At 35.5% G+C, this 26,666-nt stretch overlaps 1 protein-coding gene across 7 annotated transcripts in view; it reads left to right on the forward strand.

The window, feature by feature from the left end:
- The window catches only part of LOC306862369 (E3 ubiquitin-protein ligase NEDD4-like), a 71,758-nt gene that overhangs the window by 38,777 nt on the left and 6,315 nt on the right, over positions 1-26,666 (forward strand). For 5 of the 7 annotated variants that reach the window (XM_079405140.1, XM_079405142.1, XM_079405141.1 and 2 more), the window contains 17 exons: positions 2-104; positions 980-1,140; positions 1,301-1,436; positions 1,635-1,820; positions 5,158-5,238; positions 10,705-10,761; positions 11,634-11,768; positions 12,386-12,553; positions 16,484-16,681; positions 18,652-18,729; positions 21,751-21,805; positions 23,555-23,613; positions 24,289-24,354; positions 24,641-24,870; positions 25,905-26,026; positions 26,205-26,275; positions 26,473-26,568. In XM_079405140.1, the coding sequence (XP_079261266.1) occupies positions 2-104; positions 980-1,140; positions 1,301-1,436; positions 1,635-1,820; positions 5,158-5,238; positions 10,705-10,761; positions 11,634-11,768; positions 12,386-12,553; positions 16,484-16,681; positions 18,652-18,729; positions 21,751-21,805; positions 23,555-23,613; positions 24,289-24,354; positions 24,641-24,870; positions 25,905-26,026; positions 26,205-26,275; positions 26,473-26,568 (2,002 nt within the window). The remainder of the gene's footprint in view (position 1; positions 105-979; positions 1,141-1,300; positions 1,437-1,634; positions 1,821-5,157; positions 5,239-10,704; positions 10,762-11,633; positions 11,769-12,385; positions 12,554-16,483; positions 16,682-18,651; positions 18,730-21,750; positions 21,806-23,554; positions 23,614-24,288; positions 24,355-24,640; positions 24,871-25,904; positions 26,027-26,204; positions 26,276-26,472; positions 26,569-26,666) is intronic. The other 2 variants (XM_079405143.1, XM_079405144.1) reach the window with 1 other exon arrangement.

Below are 26,666 nucleotides of genomic sequence, written 5' to 3' on the forward strand. Positions count from 1 at the left end.
GTCATAAGTCTCTGGTGAAAGGCTACCTGAGGCTGAAGATGGCCTATCTGCCAAAAAATGGAGGGCATGAGGAGGAAAGCAGTGAAATGAGAGAGGAAGCTGAGGTAAATATTTTGTGTGTATGTATGTATATGTGTATATGTGTATGTGTGTGTGTATATATATATGATAGATTTGATAGATTTTTTTTATATATGACAAGATAAAAGATATTAGTAGTGCACTGTGTTTTTTTAGTCTGTAGTAAATTGATTCAGATAATATTCAGATTTATCAACTAAATAATCAACATTATAAATGGACTAAAATGAATGTATATGACATGCTAAAATGTAAGTAGATTAGTAATAAATAAATTAATATTTATTAATGGAATCTAAATTACAGCACATTTCTTGAAAGGTAAAAAGTGTAACTGAAACTTTTATTTTAGAAGAAATCATGTAAGTGGAATTGTAGTTGTTGAAACATGCAGATTTGCATTAGATGCTGAGATTAGTCCAATATTATAGACCGTGGCAGATAACTGACAGATGGCTTGAAATGTTTTCTATCCAGAATGGAGACACTTAAATGTCTCCTTTCTTGCTTTCTCTCATGCTTTTTAGTGATTTTAGTGTCTATTCATCCTCATCCCCACAGACTACTTGGCATTTTTCGTTTAAAGTATGCCATTCGGCTTGACCTGTCTGGCATTTCCTTCCTTTAACTTTCTTAGCTTCCTGTTCTGTGACTTTTATTCCCTCTGTTCAGTTTTCATCTCGGTTTTATTTTTATTTATTTTTTCTCTGCTAGTGGAGAGTGCTGTGTCATAGCAGCTGCAATACTAATCATAACACATGAAACTTGAAATGTTCTTGAAAATACCTTGTCCCTAGATTTTTTTTTTGTAATTAATATTTTTGCTCCTAAAATACTAACATTTTGATGACTGGCTCACTCTCACTTACTCTTCTGTCTCTCACATTGTGCTTCTCAGGGCTGGGAAGTGACAGACTCCACGGATCCAGGCTCACAGAGACCTCAGCAGCTCCTGCCTCCGCTGCCTCCAGGCTGGGAAGAGAAGGTGGATAACCTGGGACGGACATACTACGTCAACCACAACAACCGCACCACACAGTGGAAGAGGCCCAGTAGCGTGTATGTGACCTTGTTTGTCATTTATCAAAAAGCACAGGAGCAAAAACACTGAAACTCAAATCAGGGATATTGATGTGATGAATTTATCATGATTTTCTGACAACCTTACCACACTCTGATATGTGTGGAACAATTTTTTTTCTCCCTGTCTGTGCTTTAGGGATGTGGTTTCAGAAACGGAAAATGATAATCACTTGCGGCAGATTAACCAGGAAGCCCACAGAGTTTTCCGCTCTCGACGGCACATTAGCGAAGACCTGGAAAATGAGCAGCTGGATATCAGGGACATAGATGATGTTAGTATTTAACCCTGACCCTCTGCAGCTATGACATGAGCTAGATAGCATCATAATTTTTGTGGAAAGCGTCTGGTTCTAAATAAAACCTCACTGTGGTTAAAAATCTGTTGTTTTTACATATTTGGTGTATTTACATATTTTTTTAAATAAAGTCATTATTATGTTTGGTTCTCATGCACATCTCCCCTTTTCCAGTCATGGGAACCCATATCAGAGGAGGACCCAACTTTAATGACGGATGGTCTGAACCATTCTCTGTCCGGACCGGCCTCTCTGGCAATGCCCCTATCCAGCACTCCAGAATTCTCCGATGAAATCAGCCTTAGACTGTCTCTCGCTCCAGACACGAACGGAGAACTCCCAGGACCCAGCTCTGCTGTGGTAAGACAGAACAAAGTTTTAAATCTGCTGTCATCTATACATCTATATTCGAAGGGCCACAGAAGGCGCTTTCGCACCGGAGGAACCTTTTCATAGTTCCTAGAACTATTGGGGGCAGTCGTGGCCTAATGGATAGAGAGTTGGACTTGTAACCCGAAGGTCGTGGGTTCGAGTCTCAGGTCCGGCAACCGCGACTGAGGTGAGACCCTTGAGCAAGGCACCGAACCCCTCAACTGCTCCCCGGGCGCCGCATTGATGGCAGCCCGCTGCTCCAGGTGTTCCTGGATGGGTTAAATGCAGAGAACGTCCCTTTCCCCCTTCCCCTTTTAGGGGGAAGTCGTGACCTAATGGTTAGAGAGTCGGACTCGTAATCGAAAGGTTGCGAGTTCGAGCCCCCGGCCGGCAGGAATTGTAGGTGGGGGGAGGGAATGTCCAGCGCTCTCTCCACCCTCAATACCACGACTGAGGTGCCCTTGAGCAAGGCACCGAACCCCCAATTGCTCCCCGGGCGCTGCAGCATGGCTGCCCACTGCTCCGGGTGTGTGTTCACGGTGTGTGTGTGTGTGCATTTGTTCACTGTGTGTGTGCACTTGGATGGGTTAAACGCAGAGCACCAATTTTGAGTATGGGTCACCATACTTGACAATACGTCACGACTTTACTTTTGACTTTACTTTACTTTATTGCCGAGGGTTCCTGGTTTTTAGCGTGTTCACACTGTAGGAAATAGGAATGTATGCATTCTAGGAACTCCATTTGGGGGAACTAATTTAGCTCCTACTTCAGAGTAGGGTCTAAAAAAGTTCTATAGGAACTACCAGTGACGCAGTGGATGCTGATTGTCCAAACGCATACGAAACTCCGGCTACCCGGCATTTTTAAAAAGCCTTGTGAGAATATTTACTCCACGAACATGGAAAACAGCTGTAACGCTGTTTACTTGTTGTCTGCAGCATTATATTCTTTTCTCAGCCTCGATGATAACACTGCAAGTTGTCATAGGAGATTTAGTCAGATTTTCATGCTCTTAATTGCGTAAATTGTGCATTTACATTCCATCTCCATTATCACAAATCCTACGACACGCATCAAAAAACAGCTCCGATCATGGCGTCCTCCATTCACTGGTTGTTTACATGCTGCAAATAAAGACGTCACCGCTTCAGAGTTCCTGTTGGTGCGAATGCAACCAGGAAAACAACCAGAGGGGGAAATTGATTCTCTCGGAATGACCCTGCTGGCTAGTGCCTAGAACTACGTGGTGCGAAAGAGAATAAGAGAGAGAGGAAAATTAATAACCAAATACTCTCTCTATATATATTTATATATAAAAAGATAACCCCTATTTGAGCATTTACTTCAACGTTTTCAGAGATGTGAGCTCTTTCAGTGCTTATGAGCCTGCCGAGAACAGCCTTACCTCGGTCAATTCTGGCTCTGATGTCTCTATAGTGGTTAAACATGGGCAACAATTCATTTTAGGTATATCTAACAGGCAGTCTTTGGTCTCATTAAAGTATTATTTGTTCCAGAGCAAATAGTTTTGTGGGCAAAGTTTCTTAACTTTATATTTTTATGTAACTTTTATGCTGAATATCAGAGCACTGCTTTTGTACTTTTGACTGAATTGCTTAGTAACTTTTATGATAGCTATTGTTGTTTATTAAATATTTTTGTTCAATAAAAATTTTGTATAAATTATAGTAGTATTAAATATTATTTGATATTGAGAAACCGTCTGTGTGTTAGTGATGGTCATTTTGTTTACATTGCTACACCATCAAGAGACTGTCTTTGAGTGCGTCAGTAGCAAAGGCTTTTATATTGAAAAAGACTGAAATAAGGTTGTAAACAAGACATTATTTTTGCTTTCAGCAACACATTGTAAGACTCAACCAATGAATGCACTGACCAGCGTTGTCATGGGAAATCCCCTTAATGGTTGAAATTATACAATAACATAATACAATATGATACGGTAAGATTGTATTCCTTAGTGGACATTCAGGAAGTAGTTTGGCGCACAAAATGGTTTTAAGAACCTCCATGTTTGTTGCATATTTATTTACGCACTTGTGCCATACAAATGTTATATAAATGCAATATTGCACTCATAGTTGTGCAATATGGCTCTATACCAGCACAACTACTTGTGTGGGTATTATATGTGATTTTCTTGAAATGGTGAGTCAGATTGTTTTGTTAAGAGTGTCCAAACTTATAGCTGACTCCACACACGTGCGCACCTGTCCACTCATACTGAATCACTCACTGAGTCATTGTGGAGGCAGCGCAGGGGTTCTTCTGTGAACTTCTGCAGAAAGGAGCATTCAGTTGGGAAAAATATCTTGCTATGGCTTTGTTCACACTGCACTTAAGACTGGGTTATTTTGAAAATTCAACATTTTGGACTGAGTGGTTTTTGTGGTATTTGCAAGTAATGAATCTGGATAATACATTTCTTATTTGTTCAGGCAATGTAGTCTACGTGTCTAGATGAAAAACTGTCTGGAATAGGCTCAGACAGAATCTGTGGTCTTGTTTCTATTTCTCATTGTGTTAAACCGACTTGAAGTTGCTACTTGAAGTTATTTTTTAGTGGCTGAAAATATAGTCAAATTAGACTAAATGTTTAATAAGCAAAAAAAAACAAGGGGCCTAGAGAGGTATAACCTGAAAATGCCGATGCCTATCATGACATCTGCCTCAGTGTTGAATTCACAGAGTATCAGATACATAAGCACCAGAGGCATTACTTTTTTTTTTTTTTTTACACATTCATGCATATGCATATGTGTTTGAAATATCTTGATCACTCATCTATCGTTCAATACATATTGAATAGCACATGTGAGTATAGATGAATTTAGACGGCTTTGGACACTGAACTTTGTATGAATTTGGTCACATCACATCCGGGAAAAAAAAAAGTTGGGGAAAAAAGCATTAAATAATAAATAAATCATGAAATTATTTAAATTGAAATAATTAAATTAGTATTTAATTTTTTGTTAACTTTGTATATTACTGAACTTTGTGAATGAATTTAGAAATGTCAACCCAACTGACAAAAAAATACTTCAAAGCAGAATTTGTAAATGTTTATTATTAAATATTAAATTATTTGAATGATTTGTTTATTTAATTTCTTTTCAGATTCAGCTAAGCCAAAAACAAAATCCGATTTCATGATTTTCAAATCAGACTTTTATTTGTATTTTTTATGCCATTCAGAGGACCACTTAGAAAAAGGCCACTCTGAACGATATTAGATATTAATGTCTTTATTTATTTATAACAGTGTCTAATGCCTTTTTATCTCTTTCTCTCACTCCAGCAGAGTAATCTTTCCTCTCGGCTACGCTCCTCAAGTATGACCGATGGAGTCAGTGATCAAGTTCAACCTCCCACACCAACGGTACATCTGCTTTTCTCCTCCTCACCTCTCCTTCACTCTGCATGTGGTTTTTTTCACTCACTCTCAAGTACTATACCATTTTTCACTCTTTCGGCGTCGAAACAAGAGCTATAAACTCCCTAACACATTCAGAATTTCACCTGATTTCAAAATGTTCCTGTTGTCTTTGATGAACAACTTGGCTGCTTTTGGGAGTGCCATAAATGTGACAATAGGAATCTTTTATATAATGCTTTAAAGTCAACATGAAGTTCAAATTAACCCTGTTTGCTTCATTAATACACATTCCTGACTTTATTGTAAATGATTCATCAATTCCAATTCATTTAAAAAACAATTCTAAAACAATTTTTGTCTTCTAAAATGTGTTTGTCTTCATAATTGTTCATCAAAATAAAAGGCTCTGCACATTAAAATGGGTTGCAAGTAATCTTTCATGTTGACTTTAACAAACTTTGGAGCCATGACACTCCTGGCACGTTGAGCCTTGATGCTTATATAGTTGACACAGGTTCAAATCCGGCCTGGCAAATTTTCCATCTCTTTCTTATAACATCCGTCCTATTTCTACTGTATCTGTTGAATAAAGGTCTTTGCACACTGAGTCCGAAATTTTCGTATGTTTTTTTTCGGGGGGGGGGTGTTCATATTCGTCATCCTTTCCTATCCAAATGCTTGCTACGGATGCGAAAACACAGAAAAATTTAACCTGTTCTGAATTTTTTTATGACGGACGAAACTTTCGGAGCCAGTGTGTAAACATGATTGACACAACATGATGTCGTATTTATTTTTTAACATGCAAGAATTTCGGACTCCGTGTGCAAAGACCTTAAGAATCAAAAGGAAAAACGCATTACATAATGCTTGACAGATCATTAATGCACATGAACAAGTAGTTAGAAATATCATGAAACTTTTAGTTAATATATTATACATTTAAAAAATATTCATATTTGACTGATCTGTTAAACATTATATTATGAAATTACTAAACCAATGTTGTTATAAAATCTCAACTATTGTTTGGTCAGAAATGTAGCATCTAAGTGTTTGTGTAGTTTTTGTGTGCGTATGTCAAATGATAATTCAGAGTGACTTATGAGATATATTTTCTGGAAGTTCCTGCAGATTTTACAGTCTTATGACCCCGTCTGCTTCTGTGTGCTATAAGTCTGTTTGAAATAAGGTTTGTGGACGGGTCATGAGGTTGGGTTAGTCCGTTGAATGTTTTGGTGTCCATTTCATTATTGTGTTGTGGCATTTAGAGCAATGCATGCTGGGAATTTCCAAGATGAGATCTGGCAGCTCCCACAGGAGAGCTCCAATAACCTTGTTCTGTGTATTAAGATCAGTTGTTAAACCTTATAAAGGCATAAAGCGATTTTTTTTTTTTTTTTTTTTTTTTTTTTTTGTATGATTCAATTGTTTGTGGAGCTTTATCTATATGAATACTAGTTGTGCTAACAAGGTTTTCAGAAGTACTATATAACAACACATGACTAACTGTGACTTTTCACAGCACTTACATATTATTGCTATTTTGTTGGTTTGATTGCTTCTGTTGTTTGCATTTGTAAGTCGTCATGGATAAAAGCATCTGTTAAATGACTAAATGTAATGTAAATGTAAATGACTCTATAGAGTAGTTCACCCATAATTCATTGTTTACTCATTCTAATATTGCTCCAAAACTACTAGAGTTTTTATCTTCCGTAGAGCACACAAAATGATTTCAAAGAATGTTTGTGCTGCTCTTCTTCATACAACAAAACATTGTGACCAGGGCCTGTCAAGCCCAGAAAAGGAAATCTAAAAACATATTATAGGAAAAGTCAGAATTTATAGTGCTGTTCAAATCTTTGCAGGTCAGTACATTTATTTATTTATTTTTACCAAGGTTCATTCATGTATGTATTTATTTATTTATATTTATATTTAGTTCTGTTTATTTGATCAAAAAACAGTAAAAACAGTATTGTTATAGAAAAATATTACTGCCATCTAAAATAACTGTTTTCTATGTGAGTATATTTTAAAATGTAATTTATTCCTGTGATGGAATTTTTTTTTTTTCAATTTTAAATGTTTTCACTGTTACTTTTGATCAATTTAAAGCATGCTTGCTGAATAAAAATAACAAATACTTAAAAAAAAAAAAAAAAAAAAAAAAAAAACATACTTTAAATTATATGGCATCTAGACTTTGAATATATTTCACAGGGACAATTTTTCTAACCTTCTCAGTATTTTCCTTTCTGTAAGTCATACTGATATAAAATGACATGGATGTGTAAATCTGATTGATTCACAGGTCGAATGATTTTTCATATAAGCAAGAAACAAGAAAAAACTTTTTTTTTAAAGCACCGTGAAGGGTTTTTGACAATTTTATGTGTAGCCTATGTATCTTAAAGGGGTCATATAATGCATGTGTACACAACCACCCTATAATGATAAAAATCCTCCCGGTGTTTTTTTTCTGTCTGTGTGATGTCACATGAAGGCCACTCCCACGATAGTTTGATTGACAGTAGCATTTTAGCCCAGACTGCACTGGTGTCTTACCTACACCTGTACTGACCCGCAAAGATTTGAACAGCACTTACCTCCTGAGTGAGCTGTCATCAGTTGTTTCACCGCCTGGAGCAGATGAATACAAGAATGACTCCTAAGTGATTGAGATGTTTTGTTGTTGGATGTAATAATGAACATATCAGTAGTCATTTACTCCCGTCATCTGAGCCGCTGAAGAGCATTACGTTTGGTTCTGAAGGGAATGTGCCCTCGATCTACATAAATGTGTCTGTTCACGCGAATCATTCGTGATCCAGCTTCACCTACAGAAGAAGTGAGTACAAGGTTTTTTAAATGAATCTTTGCAAATCGCCTTTCCTAATAATGTGCTAATTAGAAAGTTTCACAATGAATGAGGCTAAAGTAAACAGTCCCTCAGAGAGTGGCTCGGAAGAGAGGGGCGGGTTCAGCAGAGCTCATTAACATTTAAAGGAGAATGACACAATACGGCTTGCTCTGACGAGCTGTTTTTGACGGGATAAAAAAAAGGTGTTTTTTACACTACCAATGAAACATTTTAACCAAACTATGTTACACTCTTTTCATTAAGACCCTAAAGAATAATATCAACTTGTGGAAAAAGGGCATCATATTAAAGGACCCCTTTAAAGGAACACTCCACTTTTTTTGGAAATGGGCTCATTTTACAACTCCCCCAAGAATTAAACAGTTGAGTTTTACCATTTTCAAATCCATTCAGCTGATCTCCGGGTCTGGCGATAGCACTTTTAGCGTAGTTTAGCATAGATCATTGAATCGGATTAGACCATTAGCATCTCGCTCAAAACTGACCAGAGAGTTTTGATATATTTCCTATTTAAAACTTGACTCTTCTGTAGTTACATCGTGTACTAGACTGACGGAAAATGAAAAGTTGCGATTTTACAGGCATTATCATAACTAGTTACCTAGCTGGGGACTACTTTCAGGCGCTGCGTAATATCAATGCGCCTGCTGCACCTATTGTACGAGAGCAAATTTCCTTAATTGTTACGCCGGAATGAAAGTATAGTTCCTAGACATCGGCCTGTAAAATGGCAACTTTTCATTTTCTGTCAGTCTTAGTACAGGCTAGAAGGGATACGTATGGCGCTACTGGGCATGCGCACATCTATACAGCACAATTTTTGTTACACTGTACAACAATAGTTAATATTTTTTCATTCCTCTAAGGGGCAGGTTTAAGATTGGGGTAGGTGTAGATGTTAATAAAACACAATCTAATAGGTATACAATTAATTTCATTGTTCATTTCCAGTCGGAGCTGTATCCCTTCTAGCCACAACTGTGGTTGGGGACCTCTGATTTAAAAGAGCAGTCTTAAAATGTCCAAAGTCTGTAGACCTGAATAGTTTGACTATAAAGTAGTCATATTAATCTTTCAACTCCACACTTCAACAAAATTCTTAAACTTTGAAGCTTTGAAGTAACATTTCCTTTACACTGGAAAAAAATGCTTTTCCTCATCCGCCTGAATCCGCTTTAAATAGCGGCCCGTTCCGTGTCCTTTATGCTTCGGATCTACTTTATTCTGACAAGAGGGCAATTGGTTGCTGGCCCGGTTCTCTCTGGCTGTGAAGTGCTTCTGAGAGCTGCAGATGAGGGATTTCGCTATAGTCACAGCAAATCTGTCTGATATTAGTGTGGGTGAGAGGTGGCATTTCCCCCACACTTCCTGTCCCTGTGTGTGAGGAGGCTGACATTTCACAGGAGTAGAAATGTGCAATCATTACTTGAGCGGATGGCTAATCGGATTGCCCTGTTTGAGACAAGAGTGTCTTTTATTACATCCATGTAAAAGCAGATGGAAAGCATTTCATTGTCCGTGACAGAGTTGACTCTTTCAGTTTTTGAAATGTAAACTCTTGAGTGCCAGTCGGATACTAGCCCAGGTGTCGTTTCCTTTGTTTTTATAGTCGGTGAGTCAGTGGGCATGTGAGTCAGTTTAAAATGCTGAAGGAAGCTACATTTGGATGATTTTTGGAAACCTTTTAGATCTGTCATTGTGGACACCATTTAATCTCAGGACAGTCTCAGTTACAGTCAGTCATTATTATTGCTGCGTTTATGGAAGCGACCAAAAATACAGTAAATATTACAGTAATTGAAATTATTAGAGAATGTTAGAATGATTTCTGACATTGAAGACTGGAGTAATGGCTAAGCTTTGCCATGACGGGTATAAATTATATTTTAGAAGATATTAAAATAAGAAACTGTTCTATCAGTTTGTAATAATATTTTAATTTTTACTGGAGTTTTGATCAAATAAATGCAGGCTTGGTAAGCATATGAGTATATATTACAAATGTATTAATTGTTTAGTTATTTTAGTTTAATTTTTAATGTGCTTCACTGATTTTACAGTATGACTTATATTAAAGGAATGGTTCACACGAAAGAAAACCCTGTAATGATTTACTTTCATTATAAGACAAAAACAAAATGTTGGCACTGTTGGTAATGTTGGCACTTGCATCTCTTAATTGCAAATTAATGATTCTTCATTTTCTCCAAATAAGCACCTTGGCATTTCTTTCACTCTCCTATCACTCTTTAATCAAATCACGATGTGTTCTCAATTCTAATAATCCAACAGTGATTTCAAATTAAATCCACTCCCTGAAGTTCATCTAATCACGTCTCGTTACACCAATTTTTTTGGGTTGCTGTATCCTTACGTCACACTGCAGGGCACCTCTCACAAAAAATTACCCCCTTCAATCATCAAAAATCACCTAAAATAACCAAAACCACCCAAAAATCACTTCCCAATCTACTCTTCATTACACTTTCTGGCTGACCCTGTCCTTCCATTTCCCCTCTCCCACTGGCCCAAAGCAGGGCAATTGCCCACCCCATCTAAAAGCAGCTGTTATTGTCCAGCAGAGCTCCCAGACCCGACGAACAAGAGCACAAACGGTCACAGGCGTTGAGGACACCATGGTAAAGTCCACATGTTGTACATTTGTCTTCTTGGTTCTTCTTCTTTATTTATTTATTTATTTAGATGTGTTAAGTATATTCATTACTATTAATAGAAATAAATTTGTGTTACTTATATTAATGTATTTATATTTATAAATTCATAATTTGTTTTAATAAATGTATACATTTTTGTTTGGCGCGTTCTTTAATGTGATATCGATATAAGAGATTTTGAGTTTTTTAAATTTATTTCCATTTTTAGTAAGATGGTTCAGAATAATTATTTAAAATAAATGTCATTTATTTTTATTATGATATTAATTTTTATTTATAAGTGTATATTTTTACGCATATACATTTTTAGACAAATAAGTTTTAATTTAACCTTTTTTTTATTTGGTGGCGCGTCTCATTTTATAAATTTTTTTTATTTTTTATTTTATACCAGATTTTATTGTATAGGTCTATAAATTTCGAGATTGTGAGGGATCGATTTCCACCCCAACTTGTCCATCTTCACCCTACATATAAATTCACCCAGACATATTTATCGGATGCATTTCAAATGTGTCCATAATACTATTAAAGCATGTTACCTTGTGTGGAGTGTGTTTTGGATGCTGTGTTTAGGTGTATTTGTATCTACATTTGTGTTTGTGAAAATGTGTTAGTTTTCTGGTTTTAAGTGTACAATATTCCCACACTCATCATATTGAATGTCATCTCAGTTAACAAGGCTTCTCCTACAGATATGGCCCTGATATAAAATCTATACAGATTCATTCATTGTAGCAGAACTGACAGTGATACAGATTTTAATATCACCAAGTTTCTCCTGCTGCTTTGTTTTGTCAATATGCAAACTCATTTGTTCTTTTCACTCTGTTCAGTTTCCATCGGCCTCCTACGCCCTGACCACACCAGGCCTTCCGCCAGGCTGGGAGGAACGCAAAGACCCCAAGGGACGAATGTACTATGTCAACCACAACAACCGTAGCACCACCTGGACGCGGCCCATTCTGCAGGTAGCAAAGACTAGCTAAAGCTAACGGAGGGCTGTTCTTTCCAGCATCATCCACTGACAAATCTAAATGTTTTCCAAGGTTCTTCTCTTCTCTATCAATTCCATCTTCTTTTTGTTGTTCTGCCTTTATCTGTTTGCTTCCATGTTCTTCTGTACTCTTCCCTTCAAAATGTCTGGATGTTATTTGTATTGCCAACTGTCGTGTTTTCTTTATCTATTTATTGCTACTCTGGTTGCTCTTGATCTATATCTTATCTTTCTGTTCCTTGTAGTAGTAAACTCTCTATTCTTCATCCTTCACATGATTCTCTCCATTTTTTTTTTTTAATAACAGACCAGATAAAAGTCTAATTTAACTGATCTCCAATCTTTTAACTTCCTTAAATATTCTGTGGTCATTTAAAGACCAAACAGACTTCTTGTTTGCCCACACAATCAAATTAAACCTTACAATTATTGATCAGTTTAATAGCATTAATTTCCTAATACAGTATTTTAGACCTTGCTCTCCGTTCTGGACCCCTTTTAAACCTTGAATGCTGACTCGGTGTTGGATGGCGTGCCCTTGGACAAGACCTTGTGGTGACTAGCTAATTGATCCCTTTCTTTGACCAACAGCACACTGAAGATGGAGCCAGTACCTCAGCTGCTGCAGTAGGGGGCGCTACAGCAGCCACGCCCCCCGCTTCCACCCCTTCCTCCTCCAGCGGCCATCTAAGCGAACCACAAGTGCGCAGACCCCGTAGCCTCAGTTCCCCCACCGTCACTCTCTCTTCCCCGCTAGAGGTGAGAACATCCGCCTTTCCCTCTGTTTTGTCCCCTGACTTCCTCCTTTCCATTTGCTTTGCCCCTCCACCTGATTCCAGTCCCTGTATTAAAGGGATGGTTCACCCAAAAATGGAAAATCTGCCATCATTTACTCCCCCTCCACTTGGTCCAAACCTGTATGAGTTTCTTTCGTTGAACACAAAAGAAGATATTTTGAAGAATGTTGGTAACCAAACAGCTGATGGTAACCACTGACCTCCATAGTTTTTTTTCATACTGTAGAAGTCAATGGCTACCAGCCACAGTTTGATTGCCAACATTCAAAATGTCTTTTTTGTTCAACAGAAGAAACTCATTCAGTTTTGGAATAAATTAAGGGTGAGTAAATGATGACAAAGTTCCTTTGAACTGTGTGATTCATCTCAGACAGTCTTGGCTGTGATTAACCAGTATTTAGTTTAATTTCTTTCAATTTTTATACAGTTTTTCTGACAAGTGTTACCAAATTATTTCTCATTTATATTATTTACACTACTAAAGTTTGGGGTCTGTAAGATTTTTTTTGTTTGATTGTTTTGTAAAGAAGTCTCTTATGCACACCAAGGCTGCATTTACACTAAAAAAGTAAAAGTATTATTACCATTTATAACTGAACAAATAACTGTTCTGTTTTTGTTTTTTTAATATTAAAAAAAAAAAAAAGTAATTTATTCTTGTGATGCAAAGCTGGATTTTCAGCATTATTTCTCCAGGCTTCAGTGTCACATGATCCTTCAGAAATAATTCTAATATTTATTAACACGAATGATTAGAACGATTGTTAGGTATTACAATGAGTAGAATATATAACAATGTAAAAATAGATTTTATAATCAATAAACAACTTTACTGTCACTTTTGAACAATTTAAAGTATCTTTGCTGATTTTTTGTTTAATATACATCAACTTTTTTTTAATATTTATTTTTTTTTACTTTTTGGACTTTTTGTACTTGACATAAGTCCTTGCCAATTTTGCTTTGTTTATTTTCTTCTGCAAATTAGTGACAACAGTGGCAGTCATTGTTTCTTTTTTGCCTCATACATACTGTGGTTTTGTTCCTCATATTTTCACTTTGTTGACTTAATGTGAGAAGTATTTATTATACGTGTTGACATGGAGTTCTGGAAAAAAAAAAGATTCCGTTTGGATAAACTTCTGAGGAAAAAGTTGTTTTGCACAAAGCTCAAGTGTTGACAAATGTTTCTTTCAGTTTGTGTCTTTGATTTGAATCATGACACTTTACATATGTGAGTTTCAGATTGTCATTCGTGCAATTGGCAGGCAATTGTTTTCATCACATTTGGTGATAGACCGTGTTAATTTTAAACCAGGTTTCACACCTGTTTTATTTCCATTGCAACTGTGCAGTGTAATATAATCACAATATCCACACACAGTTGGTCGAAATAGGAAATCAGAATCTCATTCTATCCACACTGCCACTTGCTTCTTGTATGAACAGCTGAGTCGTAGCCCTTATATTATGCATGGATCAGTTTTATTATGAAAGTCTGATCTCCCAAAAGCCAAATCAGTTGAGAGACAATTTCCTGACCCATCTACTCCAGACCTTTTAATTCAAGCTAATTTAATTCACTTTGATGCACAGTTAAAGAAAAAAAAGAAAATCGTTATTTCTGCTTAGTGCTGTTGTTGTTCAAAATGTCCAATCAGCCATGCATTCTTGAAAATACCTACAAATTTTTGCAATAGCCAAAGGGTTCTTATTTAAGTATTTCACAGTTGTGGCAGTCGTTGATTTCTGGAAAGCAGAGTATCTGATATATGAAGTAAATCGATAGTTAACATGAGATACTTTGGGGAAATATTATTTTGCACATTGTGGTATTCTGAGGTCAGGTATTTTGCATAACTGCTAAAATGTATATTTGCTTATTTGGTTCATATCACACCTTGGTCACTTTGTTCTCACAAAATGAAATAATTTTAACCATACAATATTGAAATAGTTCAGTCATGAAAATGAATAGCCAATAATTTGGCTTGTGTTTTGGAGAATTTTTTTTTAGTTTATTTCACTTTTTTGTTTAGTTTTATTTCAGCGATGAAAGGATCGATTTTTGTAAATATTTAGTCTTTAAAGACATGTACTGTATTTAAAATCGTCCCACAGACTTTCAGAAGTTTAGTCCTTATTGATGATGTTGAAACCTTCACAAAGTTAAATTGAGCAGCTGCTGTCTGTATCGAGTTTGAATGTACTCATCAACATTTACTTTTGCGTGGAGGGAACAGGGCTTCTACCCCCGCTTTGTAAATTCGTATCAGCTTGATTTGGGTTGGGGCAGCTGTCCGTTTGCTTATCGTGAAACACGCCAAGGTGTCACCATTGCCAAAAAGAAGTTTAACCTCTCAAACAGCCATGACTTCATAGTTTCCTTCTGTTCTCTTGCTCTAAATCCATGTCTGACCTTAAACCTACTTCTTAGTTTGCTTTTATAGTACATTTTTCTGAAATATATCTGTAAATACCTCCTAAATTTTCCCATAATATGCTTTCAGTTAATGTTATGACATGTTTGTTTACATTTGAATTTAATTTAGTATATTATACATTTTAGAGATATATTATGTTATTTGTTGTATGTGATGCTTTGTACTTGTGTAAGTGCTGTTTTTACTGTTTGTCTTTTATAAACGTATCGCAATTATTTCCAGTGGTAATAGAAAACGGGCCACGTGGTGATTATAGAGCTTAAATCGTAATTTAATCCGGAATATTCCTTTTGAAAATGGCAAACAATTTTATCTAATGGCCTCTGCTGTGAAGACTTTGACTTTATGACTTTGCTAATGGAATAAACAATAGCTTTTGTGGCTAATATGCAGATGTTGGGGAATAAATGGCTTGTTTGCAATTACAGCCACGTACTTCCATGTAAAAAAAACATGATAGCTGACAAAAAAGGCAGGGTGTGGTATCGATTAAAATCCCTTTTCTGTCCCTCTTGATTCTTTCTGTCATAGCTTGAGCTCGATATTTTCAACGCATCTCTTAACCAAAGCATCACTCGCCACTTGAAACATGAAACACTTTGCCGATATAATATAATCATTTTCCTATATTTATTATCAATGATAATATTTAAGATTTTATAATATTATTTGTGAAGCTTTGTTTTTAATATGTGTATATTAATTATAATAATATTCCTCTACCATTTAAGATGATGTAATATTTTAGATATTATAATATTATTTATGATGCTGTAGTTTTGTGGAATTGCTGTTTTTACTAATTAATTCTTCCGTTTAAGTATAAAGTTTGTAAAATGAGATAATATGGCTAAAATGATTCATAAAAGCTTGAGTGTCAAGTTAGGAGCTAGATTAGTTGCTGAGAAGTGAATAGTTTATTCACATCTTATTGCCTTTGTTGGTTTAGCTTTCAGAAGGAAAGAATACCCCAAATTCTTTCACCAGATAAGCAATTATGACTAATCATGTGACAGGTGCTGCATTTTCCGCATCTGATGTAAAAAGATCTTATTATTGAGTAAACATTTCTCAAAGTTTTGATAGTTTACATAAAGTAGTATTAGGTTTTATTTATAAATGATCAGGGTTGCAGAGGGCCATGTGAATTTTAATTACAGTGTTGAAAGGGAAATATTTGTTTCTGGGAAAAAAGAAAAAAAAAATGAGGGAGAGAAAGACGTCCAGAGGTGTGTGCTAATTAAAATTTTAGCAGGATTAAATAACAGCGTTTCGCCTCATTAGCACGTACTGCGTTTTCCAAATCTTTTCAGTTTATTGACACATCCCATTCGTAAAAGTCTTTTTTACACAAAATTCTAATGAATTATATACAAAAGCTGGAAAACGAAATAATAGAGTCTGGCAAACAGGGAAATAATTCATGTTGGCTCTGTTTCCTTTCACAGGGAGCCAATAACGCCCAGATACGGCGAGCCGTAAAGGACACGTGTTCCAACCCTCAGTCCCCGCAATCTTCTCCCTACAGCTCACCCAAATCCCAGCATAAAGCAAACCAGAGCTTCCTGCCCCCTGGATGGGAAATGAGAATAGCTCCCAATGGACGGCCATTCTTCATCGACCACAACAGCAGAAACACCACATGGGTAAGATAAACACTCCCAAAACTAGTTAAGTTCATGGTGAGGGCAATCCCAAAATGCTTTGTAATGACCTCCAAGGAAAAAAATGCTAGATGGCCATGAGTGAAAAGATGAAATGTTCACCATAAAATATATTTAAAGCTCTACATAATTAATACCACGCTTAGTAGCATGGTAATGGCAAATCTTGTTGTAATCATGGTCATATGTGCAGTCATAGTCAAGTTTTGTAGTCATGTATTGTGATGCATGACTAAGAGCACGGCAGCTCTTTAGGTTTTGGAACAGTTCTTCAGTTCCATTTGCTGACATAACTGTGGTTTATGTTCAGCTGTGATCACTGCTATTATCTATTTGGTATCCACTATCAGATGGTATCCACCTGGATTGTGTGCATGCACCTGCAGAGGTTTTTTATTTATTTTTTATTTGCATGCATGCATAATAAATCATGAATCGTAATATTCAGGGTGAGTTTTCATTGTTTTAGTCTAATGATTATTTTTATTGCTTAATTCTATATACTTTTATTACTTAAAAATGTGTATAATTTTCAAAACATAAACAAAAAAACAAAAAAATTTTTTTTTAAATGAATCATAAATGAGAAAGGCAACTAGCTGAAATAAAACATGTAAGCTGAAAGTAGTAATTACTAACCCCAAAAAATCTTCCTATTTTAATAAATATTTATAATATTATATAATACAAAATGTATTATACATCTTAAAAATACTATCTACATATATATATATATATATATATATATATATATATATATATATATATATATATATATATATGTGTATATATATATGTATATATATGTGTATATATATATATGTATATATATGTGTATATATATATATGTATATATATATGTATATATATATATATATATATGTGTATGTATATATATATGTGTATGTATATATATATATATATATATATATATATATATATATATATATATATATATATATATATATATATATATATATATATATATATATATATATATATATATATATATATATATATATATATATATATATATATATATATATATATATATATATATAATTTATTTAATTTATTATTTAAATATTATATAATAAATAAATAGTATATAAATATTGAAATGGAAACAAAAAATATAAATATAATTCAGAACATTAACAAAATATAAATTAAATAAATTTAAAGTGTACAATTTATTCTAAAATAACAAAAAACTACGGTCTCTTAATACCAAACGGCTAATTTATTAAAATAATAATAAAAATAAAGAATAATAATATTTAATACATTTAGTGGCTGCTGTTTTCTCAAATGTTTAAAAGATCTGCTGTTTTTAATGTTTCTCTTTTGCCTACGTTAAGATGCGTGAAAGGTGTTTGGGGGAAAAGACTTTCACAGATACGTGCACACAAACGCACACAGTCTTGTTCACAATTGCACACTTCAGTGCCCCATAGCTGGAGGGAGGCCCCTGGTGATGAAAACGTGATGCGCTCAGAATCAGTGTGTCATCTGGTGTCTGACAGAGGAACTGCAGCTTCTCTCCAGTGCCCTAATTTCCCCAGCATAGACTCGCCTTTGTCTGTTTGTGTCAAATGTATCGCATCCTCTTTACAAGTTCTGTGTAATTGGACAGATTTAAAATGAAAGCAAATTGATTTTCTCTTATTTGCACGATTGCTTAAAATAGTACGTTGTGGTTTACAAAGTATGTCCTTATTAAATCCTGCTAGTGGTTTTGAAATGTCCACCGAGAAAACTAAAAAGTTCACTCTGTATAATTACTGCATAATCTCCCCATGAGGCGAGAAAGAAACACGATCGTTCCAGTATTACTTCCTTATTGTCTGAAGAACTGCATTTTGGCAGCAGACAGCAAATGCAATTTACTGTTAAATGAGGATAAAACCTTCTGGGAAAATCTGAGCATGTGTCAACCTCTCTCTTTTCAGGAAGATCCGCGCTTAAAGTATCCCGTTCACATGAGGACAAAAGCATCCCTGGAACCTGGCGACCTCGGCCCACTTCCTGTGAGTGCAAAAAGAGTGCCATTGAGCAATATTACCTGCAATCTGAGCTCTTTCAGCAGCCTGGTGTGACGTGTTCTTGTGTTGTGACACAGCGATGCAGAATCTAGAAAGCAACAGTGATATCATACAAGAATCGCAAAACTAATTCAATCTGCAAAGCAAAAAATAGGATTAAGTCTGGCAATTGAATGGGAAAACCAAAACTAATGACACAAAAGCAGGAATTTGGCTGTGTTTTGTGGATTTCTTTGTTGATGGACTACGTCCTCAAGCTGTTTTTGTAAAAGAACAATGCTACAAAAAATTTGACATTGGATTAGCTCAACAGAGATCATTTCTTTTTTGTTTAGCTAAAATGCAGTTTGCCCAAGAACAGTACTGAAATCGAGACCAAAATGAACACTTGATAAGTGCCAAAATTGCCTTTGGCAAGTAAATGAAATGCAACTTTTAAATAACACAATTTAAATAACAGCGGATTCTATTCAGATATAAAAGGGTTTGCTAAAGACAACAGCTGTTGTGACTTGTGTAGCCAACTTTATCTACAGTGGGTTTTTTTTTCTTCAGAACTACTCACATTAAGCCAATATAAATGGAAATATGAGAAGTGACTCGTCTTTAAGCAAGAGTTGACGCAATATGCATCTCACATGATGAGATTGTGAAGAAACTCTTATTGATTTTTATTATTTTTTTCCACCTAGCAGAAATACTTATATGCCGGTGTTTGGTAATCACACCTTCTTTTCTCAGGTTTTCAGTGGAAGTACGTGCCAGGAAACATGGACTTGTCTAATAAACATGCTTGTTTTCATGTAATGTTGAAAATGCCATACATATGCAAGTAAATTAAAAGTACATTAATATATGCAAATATATTAGTTATAAGTAAAAAGTCATATCAAATCTAGTGCTGTCAAAAGATTAATCACGATTAATTGCATCCAAAATAAAAGTCTTTGTTTACATAACATGTTTGTTTACTGTGTATATTTATGTATATATAAATACAAACACATGCATGTATATATTTAAGAAAAAAAATTGTTTATATATTAAATATATTTTTATATAATATAAAATATAAGAATGAATAAATAAATGTATAAACATGCAAATATTTTCAAAATACTGTATGTGTGTGTATTTATATATACATAATAAATATGCACAGTACACATACATATACAATGTAAACAAAAACTTATTTTGGATGCGATCAATATTTGATTAGTGCTGTCAAACAATTAAAGTATACTTTCCCGTCCTTCATCCATCAACTAGTACATTCCTGAGGTCTTTTTTAGAAGTATTTATATGCTAATATGGTATTTAATATTTTAATTGGATAATTTTATTAATTGGATTTATTTTTTCTATTTTAATGAAAATTTATACATAAATTTGTAATTGTTATGTGCTTTGTCATTTTAAGTTTAAGTATATAATCATTTTTTTTATTTTATTTGATCTTTATTTAAATTGATGTTAATAGTTTTAGTTAACAATAACAACACTCTATATAAATGATTCCCACTGCACTGACTGCAGTTCTGTCTCACAAGCTGGTGGTGTGTGTGTGTGTATGTGTGTGATTTCTCTTTCGGTGGCGTGGGGGAACATGGTTCGCTCTACGCTTGATGCTGTTTGTGGCAGAATCTTCCAGAGGAGGTCGGTCCTCTCTCTGCCTGCGTGTTTACCTGCCTGCCCACAAGCCTGTCCGCCCTCTGACCTCTTCACCTTTCTTATCCTTGCTGGCATGGATGACTGTCCTTTTTTCCTTTCTGTTTTACTCCCGCTTTCCCTCTTTTACTGTCAGCATTTGTTGTTGTTTTTTTCTTCTTGTTCTGATTTTCTTTTTTTGGTTTTTGTTCAGCGCTTTCAGTTATAGAGCTCAATATTGACTGCCCTCTTTTAAGCAGCCATGGTTCCAGAAGTATTTTTTCCATTCATTTTCTTGATAGGGATCTCAAAAAATATATCGGATTAAATCAGTTATTCTCAGCTGGTACCAGTGACTGTACACACAGTGCATTTATTTAAAATTTTATTTTTTTATGCAAAATGATTGCAAATATTATTAAAATTATACTGTCTCATTTGGAGAAATTACAGGTTTGTAAATGCATAAATGGTATGATTTATCTGCACATGGTTTAAGACCAGGCCAAATACTGAATAAATGTCAGATGAATTTCCAACAAAACATAGGGTTTGGGATGTGATCCACCAAATATCACCGTAGCATTTACATTAGCATATACCATTACTTTAAAATCCCAGAATCCTTGGTATGTGTTTTGAGTGTTGTGTACATTATCTTAACTGGATATTTTGAATGGGATTTTTACTTCCAGAATCCTTCTATTAAGCTCTGTTTGTCCTGTGTCTCCGTCTCTCTCCTTGTATTTTTCCCTGCACGTATCTCGTATCTGGTTATGTTGATTATCATTTCTCTATCCATCCATCCTCTTCTCTGCGTCCTCCACCCCTGCACAGTGTCCATCCTGTGCTTCATTCAATGCCAGTTTTTGGTTGATGCCCGTTCAGCACGAGAGCGCTTGTCTTCAGTGCTGGCTCAGTCTCTCACTCGTGAACAAAGGTCTTGTCCCCTCTCCGGATCCCGTGTGTGGGTCGTCAAACAGCTTCCCTTGATATCGTGGGTTATGAATTGTTGGCTGTGATTTTCGTCAGGCCTGGCAGTTTCTTGTGATGTTGGTATCGATGTGGGTTTGCAGGTCTCGGGGGGTCTCCGCTCTCAAAAGAGGGGCAGTATGTGAACGCAAGTGTGTGTTTGTCAGAGTGAGAGTGAATAAATGAGGTCTCTTCTGCATGCCAGTGGAACCCTGTCGTGGAAGCTCTCCCACACTGAACCGAGGAATCGTCATATCTTTCTGTTCCTACCTCCTGTCACATTATCCGTTACAGTTGTTGTGTTGGTGTATCAGTGGTGTATCAGGTCTAGGGTTTCGTCTGATCTTAATGTCTCTGTTTTTCTCTCTCTCTGAATCTCTGCAGCCTGGGTGGGAGGAACGAGTACATGCAGACGGAAGAACCTTTTACATCGATCATAGTAAGGACACTCATTTACTCACACAATAAGCATAATTATTTAAGTTAACTTACAGTAAAGGGATAGTTCACCCAAAAATGAAAGCTGTCATCACTTACTCACCCTCGAGTTGTTTTTTAACCTGTATGAATTTTTTCTTCTGTTGAACACAAAGGAAGATATTTTGAAGAATGTTGGTATTTAAACATTTGCTGGCCCCCATTGACTTCCATATTATGGGAAAATACTGTGGAAGTCAATGGGGACTATCAACTGTTTGGTTAAAAAAATTAAATAATCCATGTGACATCAGCAGTTCTTATGTTGTTTACGCTTTGATCTGAAAGGTCAGAGGGCTCTCAGATTTCATCAAAAATATCTTACTTTGTGTTCTGAAGATGAACGGAGGTCTTACAGGTTTGGAACGACTCGAGGGTGAGTAATTACAGGCAGAATTTTCATTTTTGGGTGAACTATCCCTTTAATATTTATAGTCTAAAATTACATTTCATTTTCCTTTCCAAAGTATTCTAAATATTTAAAAATTCGGCAGCAATTAATTGTAACACTGAGAAGCCAATTTAGCAGTTGATCACCACTTTTAACAAAAATTCTAAATTCTTAATAAAAGTAAAATATGTATATATAAACTATCATTCAAAAGTCTGGAGTCTGTAAGTTTTTAAAATGTTTTTTTTTTAAGTCTCTTCTGCTTACCAAGGTTGCATTTATTTGATCAAAAATAAACAAATTTGATAAAATATTACATTTATAATTTTTATTTTAAAATGTAATTGATTCTTATGATGCAAAGTTGAATTTTCAGCATCATTACGGCAGTCTTCAGTGTCGCATGATCCTTCAGAAATCATTGTAATATGATGATTTGGAGCTCAAGAAACATGTTTCAGTTTAATCATTGTTAAAAACAGTTGTGTATCCTAGCTGAATAAAAGTAGTAATTTCTTTTTAAAAAAAATCTTTCTAACCCTAAACCTTTGAACAGTAGCGTTTAAGACGAACAAAAATGTATATTGTCAAATTACGTTTCATTTTACTTTATTTAGTCTAGTCAGAAATGACTGTTTTATGCAATTGATAACAATAGGTTTTAACAAGACTTTTTTATATTTTGGTGGTCTTTACATCACTCTAAACATACTGTAATAGTGGGTAGAAAGCTACATTTTACTTAACACTGCTTTTATTCAATTTTGACATTTGAAATTATTTTACGCTGCTTTACAATGTGACCAAAATGAGGTGCCTTGGAATGCAGCATAGTTTTGCTGTCTGCTGTTGGGAACTGTAATCCATCTACCTTCTGTTTTACACATACAGTAATGCAGGCTCAATTCACAGATATGCTCTCAAGTTCCTATTTGTTGTTTTGTCTCAGTAACTTTATTCTGTGCCGTGTGATCAATAACAATTTAGATGTTAAAGGTAACATAAGTTGCGAGATCATTTTTCTCATGCATCATTAAACTCGGGCATGTCCTCAGTGTCCATCACAATAACACAGGTGTGTTCAAGCACTGCTGAGTCTGCTGCCATGGTCGATATACACCTGTTTTGTTTGTCAGATCCACACATTCACAAACGACCTCTAGTGGTGTGTACACTGATTTATGTTGAACCACCACATTGAAATTGTTAAATTTCAATAACTTAATTAAAAAAAACTAAAAAAAGTTTTTCTGAAATTTTAATTTGTACCAAATAGCAATAAAAATGTGAGGCTTATAAAATTCCTCTTCTCCTGCTCAGACACCAAAAAAACACAGTGGGAAGATCCTCGCCTCCAGAGTCCTGCCATAACTGGACCCGTGAGTGTACCTTTATTCTCGGTCACAGTCTTTCTATTATTCTGACTCTGTTCTCCTATAACACTGTTGGGTTTTTGTTATATAAAAAATTGGTACAGAATACATGGAGATTTGTCAGAAGTAGGGGAAGAAAATACTTTTTCAAAATATTTATATTTTGAAATTATAATGGCTAATTTTTAATTTTGTTGTGCGATTTATTTTTAGTAGTAATAAATAATTTGCATTTATCACACTGATCCTCGTTACTGCAATTTTGCAGTTTTAATGCATTACAGTTAAAAATGTTGAAGATTCAATAATAAAAAAAAACCCATTAAATTAGAGGTACAATATTAATTAAACCATAAAAATTGTTTTTTTTACAATACAATAAAATTTCAAAAAAGCTATGTCACAATGAAAAATAGAAGCCATTTTCGTTCTTAATGTTTAAGCATTAAAAAAAAAAAAAAATGTATCTAAATATTCATTTGAAAAATGGCCTGTTCAGAATGTGTTTTTGAAAGATTTTGTGATATTCATAAAACTACTATATAATATATATCAGATGTTCTTTTTGAAAACTTTTCTAATAATTTCCAAACTCATGTTTGTTTTCTTGCTTGTCCATTGGTATTTGTTGTTATCCTTGTTACATTTATGTATTCAATTGTTTTATTTGTCTTCTTTTAGGCAGTGCCATATTCCAGAGAATTCAAGCAGAAGTATGATTACTTCAGAAAGAAGTTAAAGAAGCCGGTAAGAAATGAAGCGTTTTCAGAGACATTACAGTGAGCTCTTTCCTGTCACATACTGTATTCCTAGACACTCTAATTTATTCAGTGTGAAATCCTTGTCGAGGAGTGAAGAGCATTTTCTTTTCTTTTTTTCTATTGGGTGTTAAATTGTTCTTCACACGACAGAAACGCAGCCGTTTACAGTGCTGTGATTTGTTTGAAACCTTAACACTCAAAGCTGGTAGCTAATCGTGATCTTCAGTTTATTATTATTGAAACCGTTATTTGAATCTCTCTCTCTCCCACAGGCAGATATTCCGAACCGTTTTGAGATGAAGCTGCACAGGAATAACATCTTGGAGGAGTCGTACAGGCGAATCATGGCCCTGAAGAGACCCGACAGTCTGAAGGCTCGTCTGTGGATCGAGTTTGAATCAGAGAAAGGCCTAGACTACGGGGGCGTGGCCAGAGAATGGTTCTTCCTGCTGTCCAAGGAGATGTTTAACCCTTATTATGGGCTGTTTGAGTACTCGGCCACGTAAGTGTCCAAGTGTTTGTCCACTATAGTTTTGTTGAGTTTGAGCTTCTTTGGCAGATTTGCTCAAACTGGCACGTAAATCCTGAACCACCCACCTCCGCTTCTCACCTCGTATTCGTATCTCCTTTTAGCATTCATTCCAGAGGCTTTACTAGCTAACTGGCATTTTGCCTTCCTTTGCAGTTCTTAATGTCACAACTACAAAACGGCATTAAAAGTGAACATTTAGCTGTGAGCAGGCGTCTCCATTTTTTTGCTCATTTTCCTTTGTGTTTTTTTAATCGCTTCCCTTATTTTTTTATTTTTATGTTATAATCTGTTTATTATATTGTTCTTTATCTGTCTGGCTGCCTATATCAGTCTGTCAGATTTTTTTCTCTTTCTTTTTATTTGTTTATCTGTCTGTCTTCATGTCTATGTGTATATATATCTCTCTCTATCTCTCTGCATATTTACGTGTCTGTCTCTCTGTCTATATTTCTGTCTGTATATAAATGTCTGTCTCTCTATCAGTATCTGTCTGTCTGTGTTGTTTTTCTGAAAGCAAGCAAGCAAGCATTTCTTGCGTTACAAAGCTGGTCTGTTATCTTGTTAGATCTCCCCCACTGACACTCATTACAGAAAGTGAAAAAAGTGAAAGTGAAGTGACATACGGCCAAGTATGGTGACCCATACTCAGAATTCGTGCTCTGCATTTAACCCATCCAAAGTGCACACACACAGCAGTGAACACACACACACCGTGAACACACACCCGGAGCAGTGGGCAGCCATTTATGCTGCAGCGCCCGGGGAGCAGTTGGGGGTTCGGTGCCTTGCTCAAGGGCACCTCAGTCGTGGTATTGAGGGTGGAGAGAGCGCTGGACATTCACTCCCCCCACCTACAATCCCTGCCGGCCCGAGACTCGAACCCACAACCTTTGGATTACGAGTCCGACTCTCTAACCATTAGGCCATGACTTCCCCAGCAGAGAATGCAGCAGAGCTGGCATCATAATTCATTCATTTAACGTCTCCCTTCTGTCTGTCTGCAGAGATAACTACACCCTTCAGATCAATCCAAACTCCGGCCTCTGTAATGAGGATCACCTCTCATACTTCAAGTTCATCGGTCGAGTGGCTGGCATGGCTGTGTATCACGGAAAGCTGTTAGACGGTACATAAACCTGTTTTTAAGAGCAGATCTGAAGCATCATGTGACACTTTCTCTATTTTTATAGTTCACCTTTTTATTATTATCATGTTGTTGTTGTTATTTTTTTGTTTTGGGATTTGGTTTGTAGTTGCTGTTCCCTGTTCCAAGCAGAAATTTATTCTTCTTGTTTGTTTTGCAGGTTTCTTCATTCGACCGTTCTACAAAATGATGCTGGGCAAACAGATCACACTGAATGATATGGAGTCAGTGGTGCGTACAGACACAGACAGACACACACATCAATTTTAGGATATAACCCACAGCAAAACAATGCAGAAACCTCATAAAACAGAATTCTCGTTGAAATATGTAGTTTAAAGGCATTGGTTTGAATCTAGTGTATCTGTGCACTTGTATACTTTTCTCATTTTTCTCACTTCTGTTTAATGTTCATGTACACCATGTAGGACAGTGAATACTACAACTCTCTCAAGTGGATTCTGGAAAATGACCCCACAGAACTGGACTTGCGGTTCTGCATTGATGAGGACAACTTTGGACAGGTAACACTATTATGTGTCTAAGAATGTTTTTGTTGAAGTGTCTTTTTAATTGAAAAAAATACAAATAAATTGTATAATTTTTGCTAATGTTTTTTTTT

The sequence above is a fragment of the Barbus barbus genome (genome assembly GCF_936440315.1).
Source record: "Barbus barbus genome assembly, chromosome: 43".
Lineage (NCBI taxonomy): Eukaryota > Metazoa > Chordata > Actinopteri > Cypriniformes > Cyprinidae > Barbus > Barbus barbus.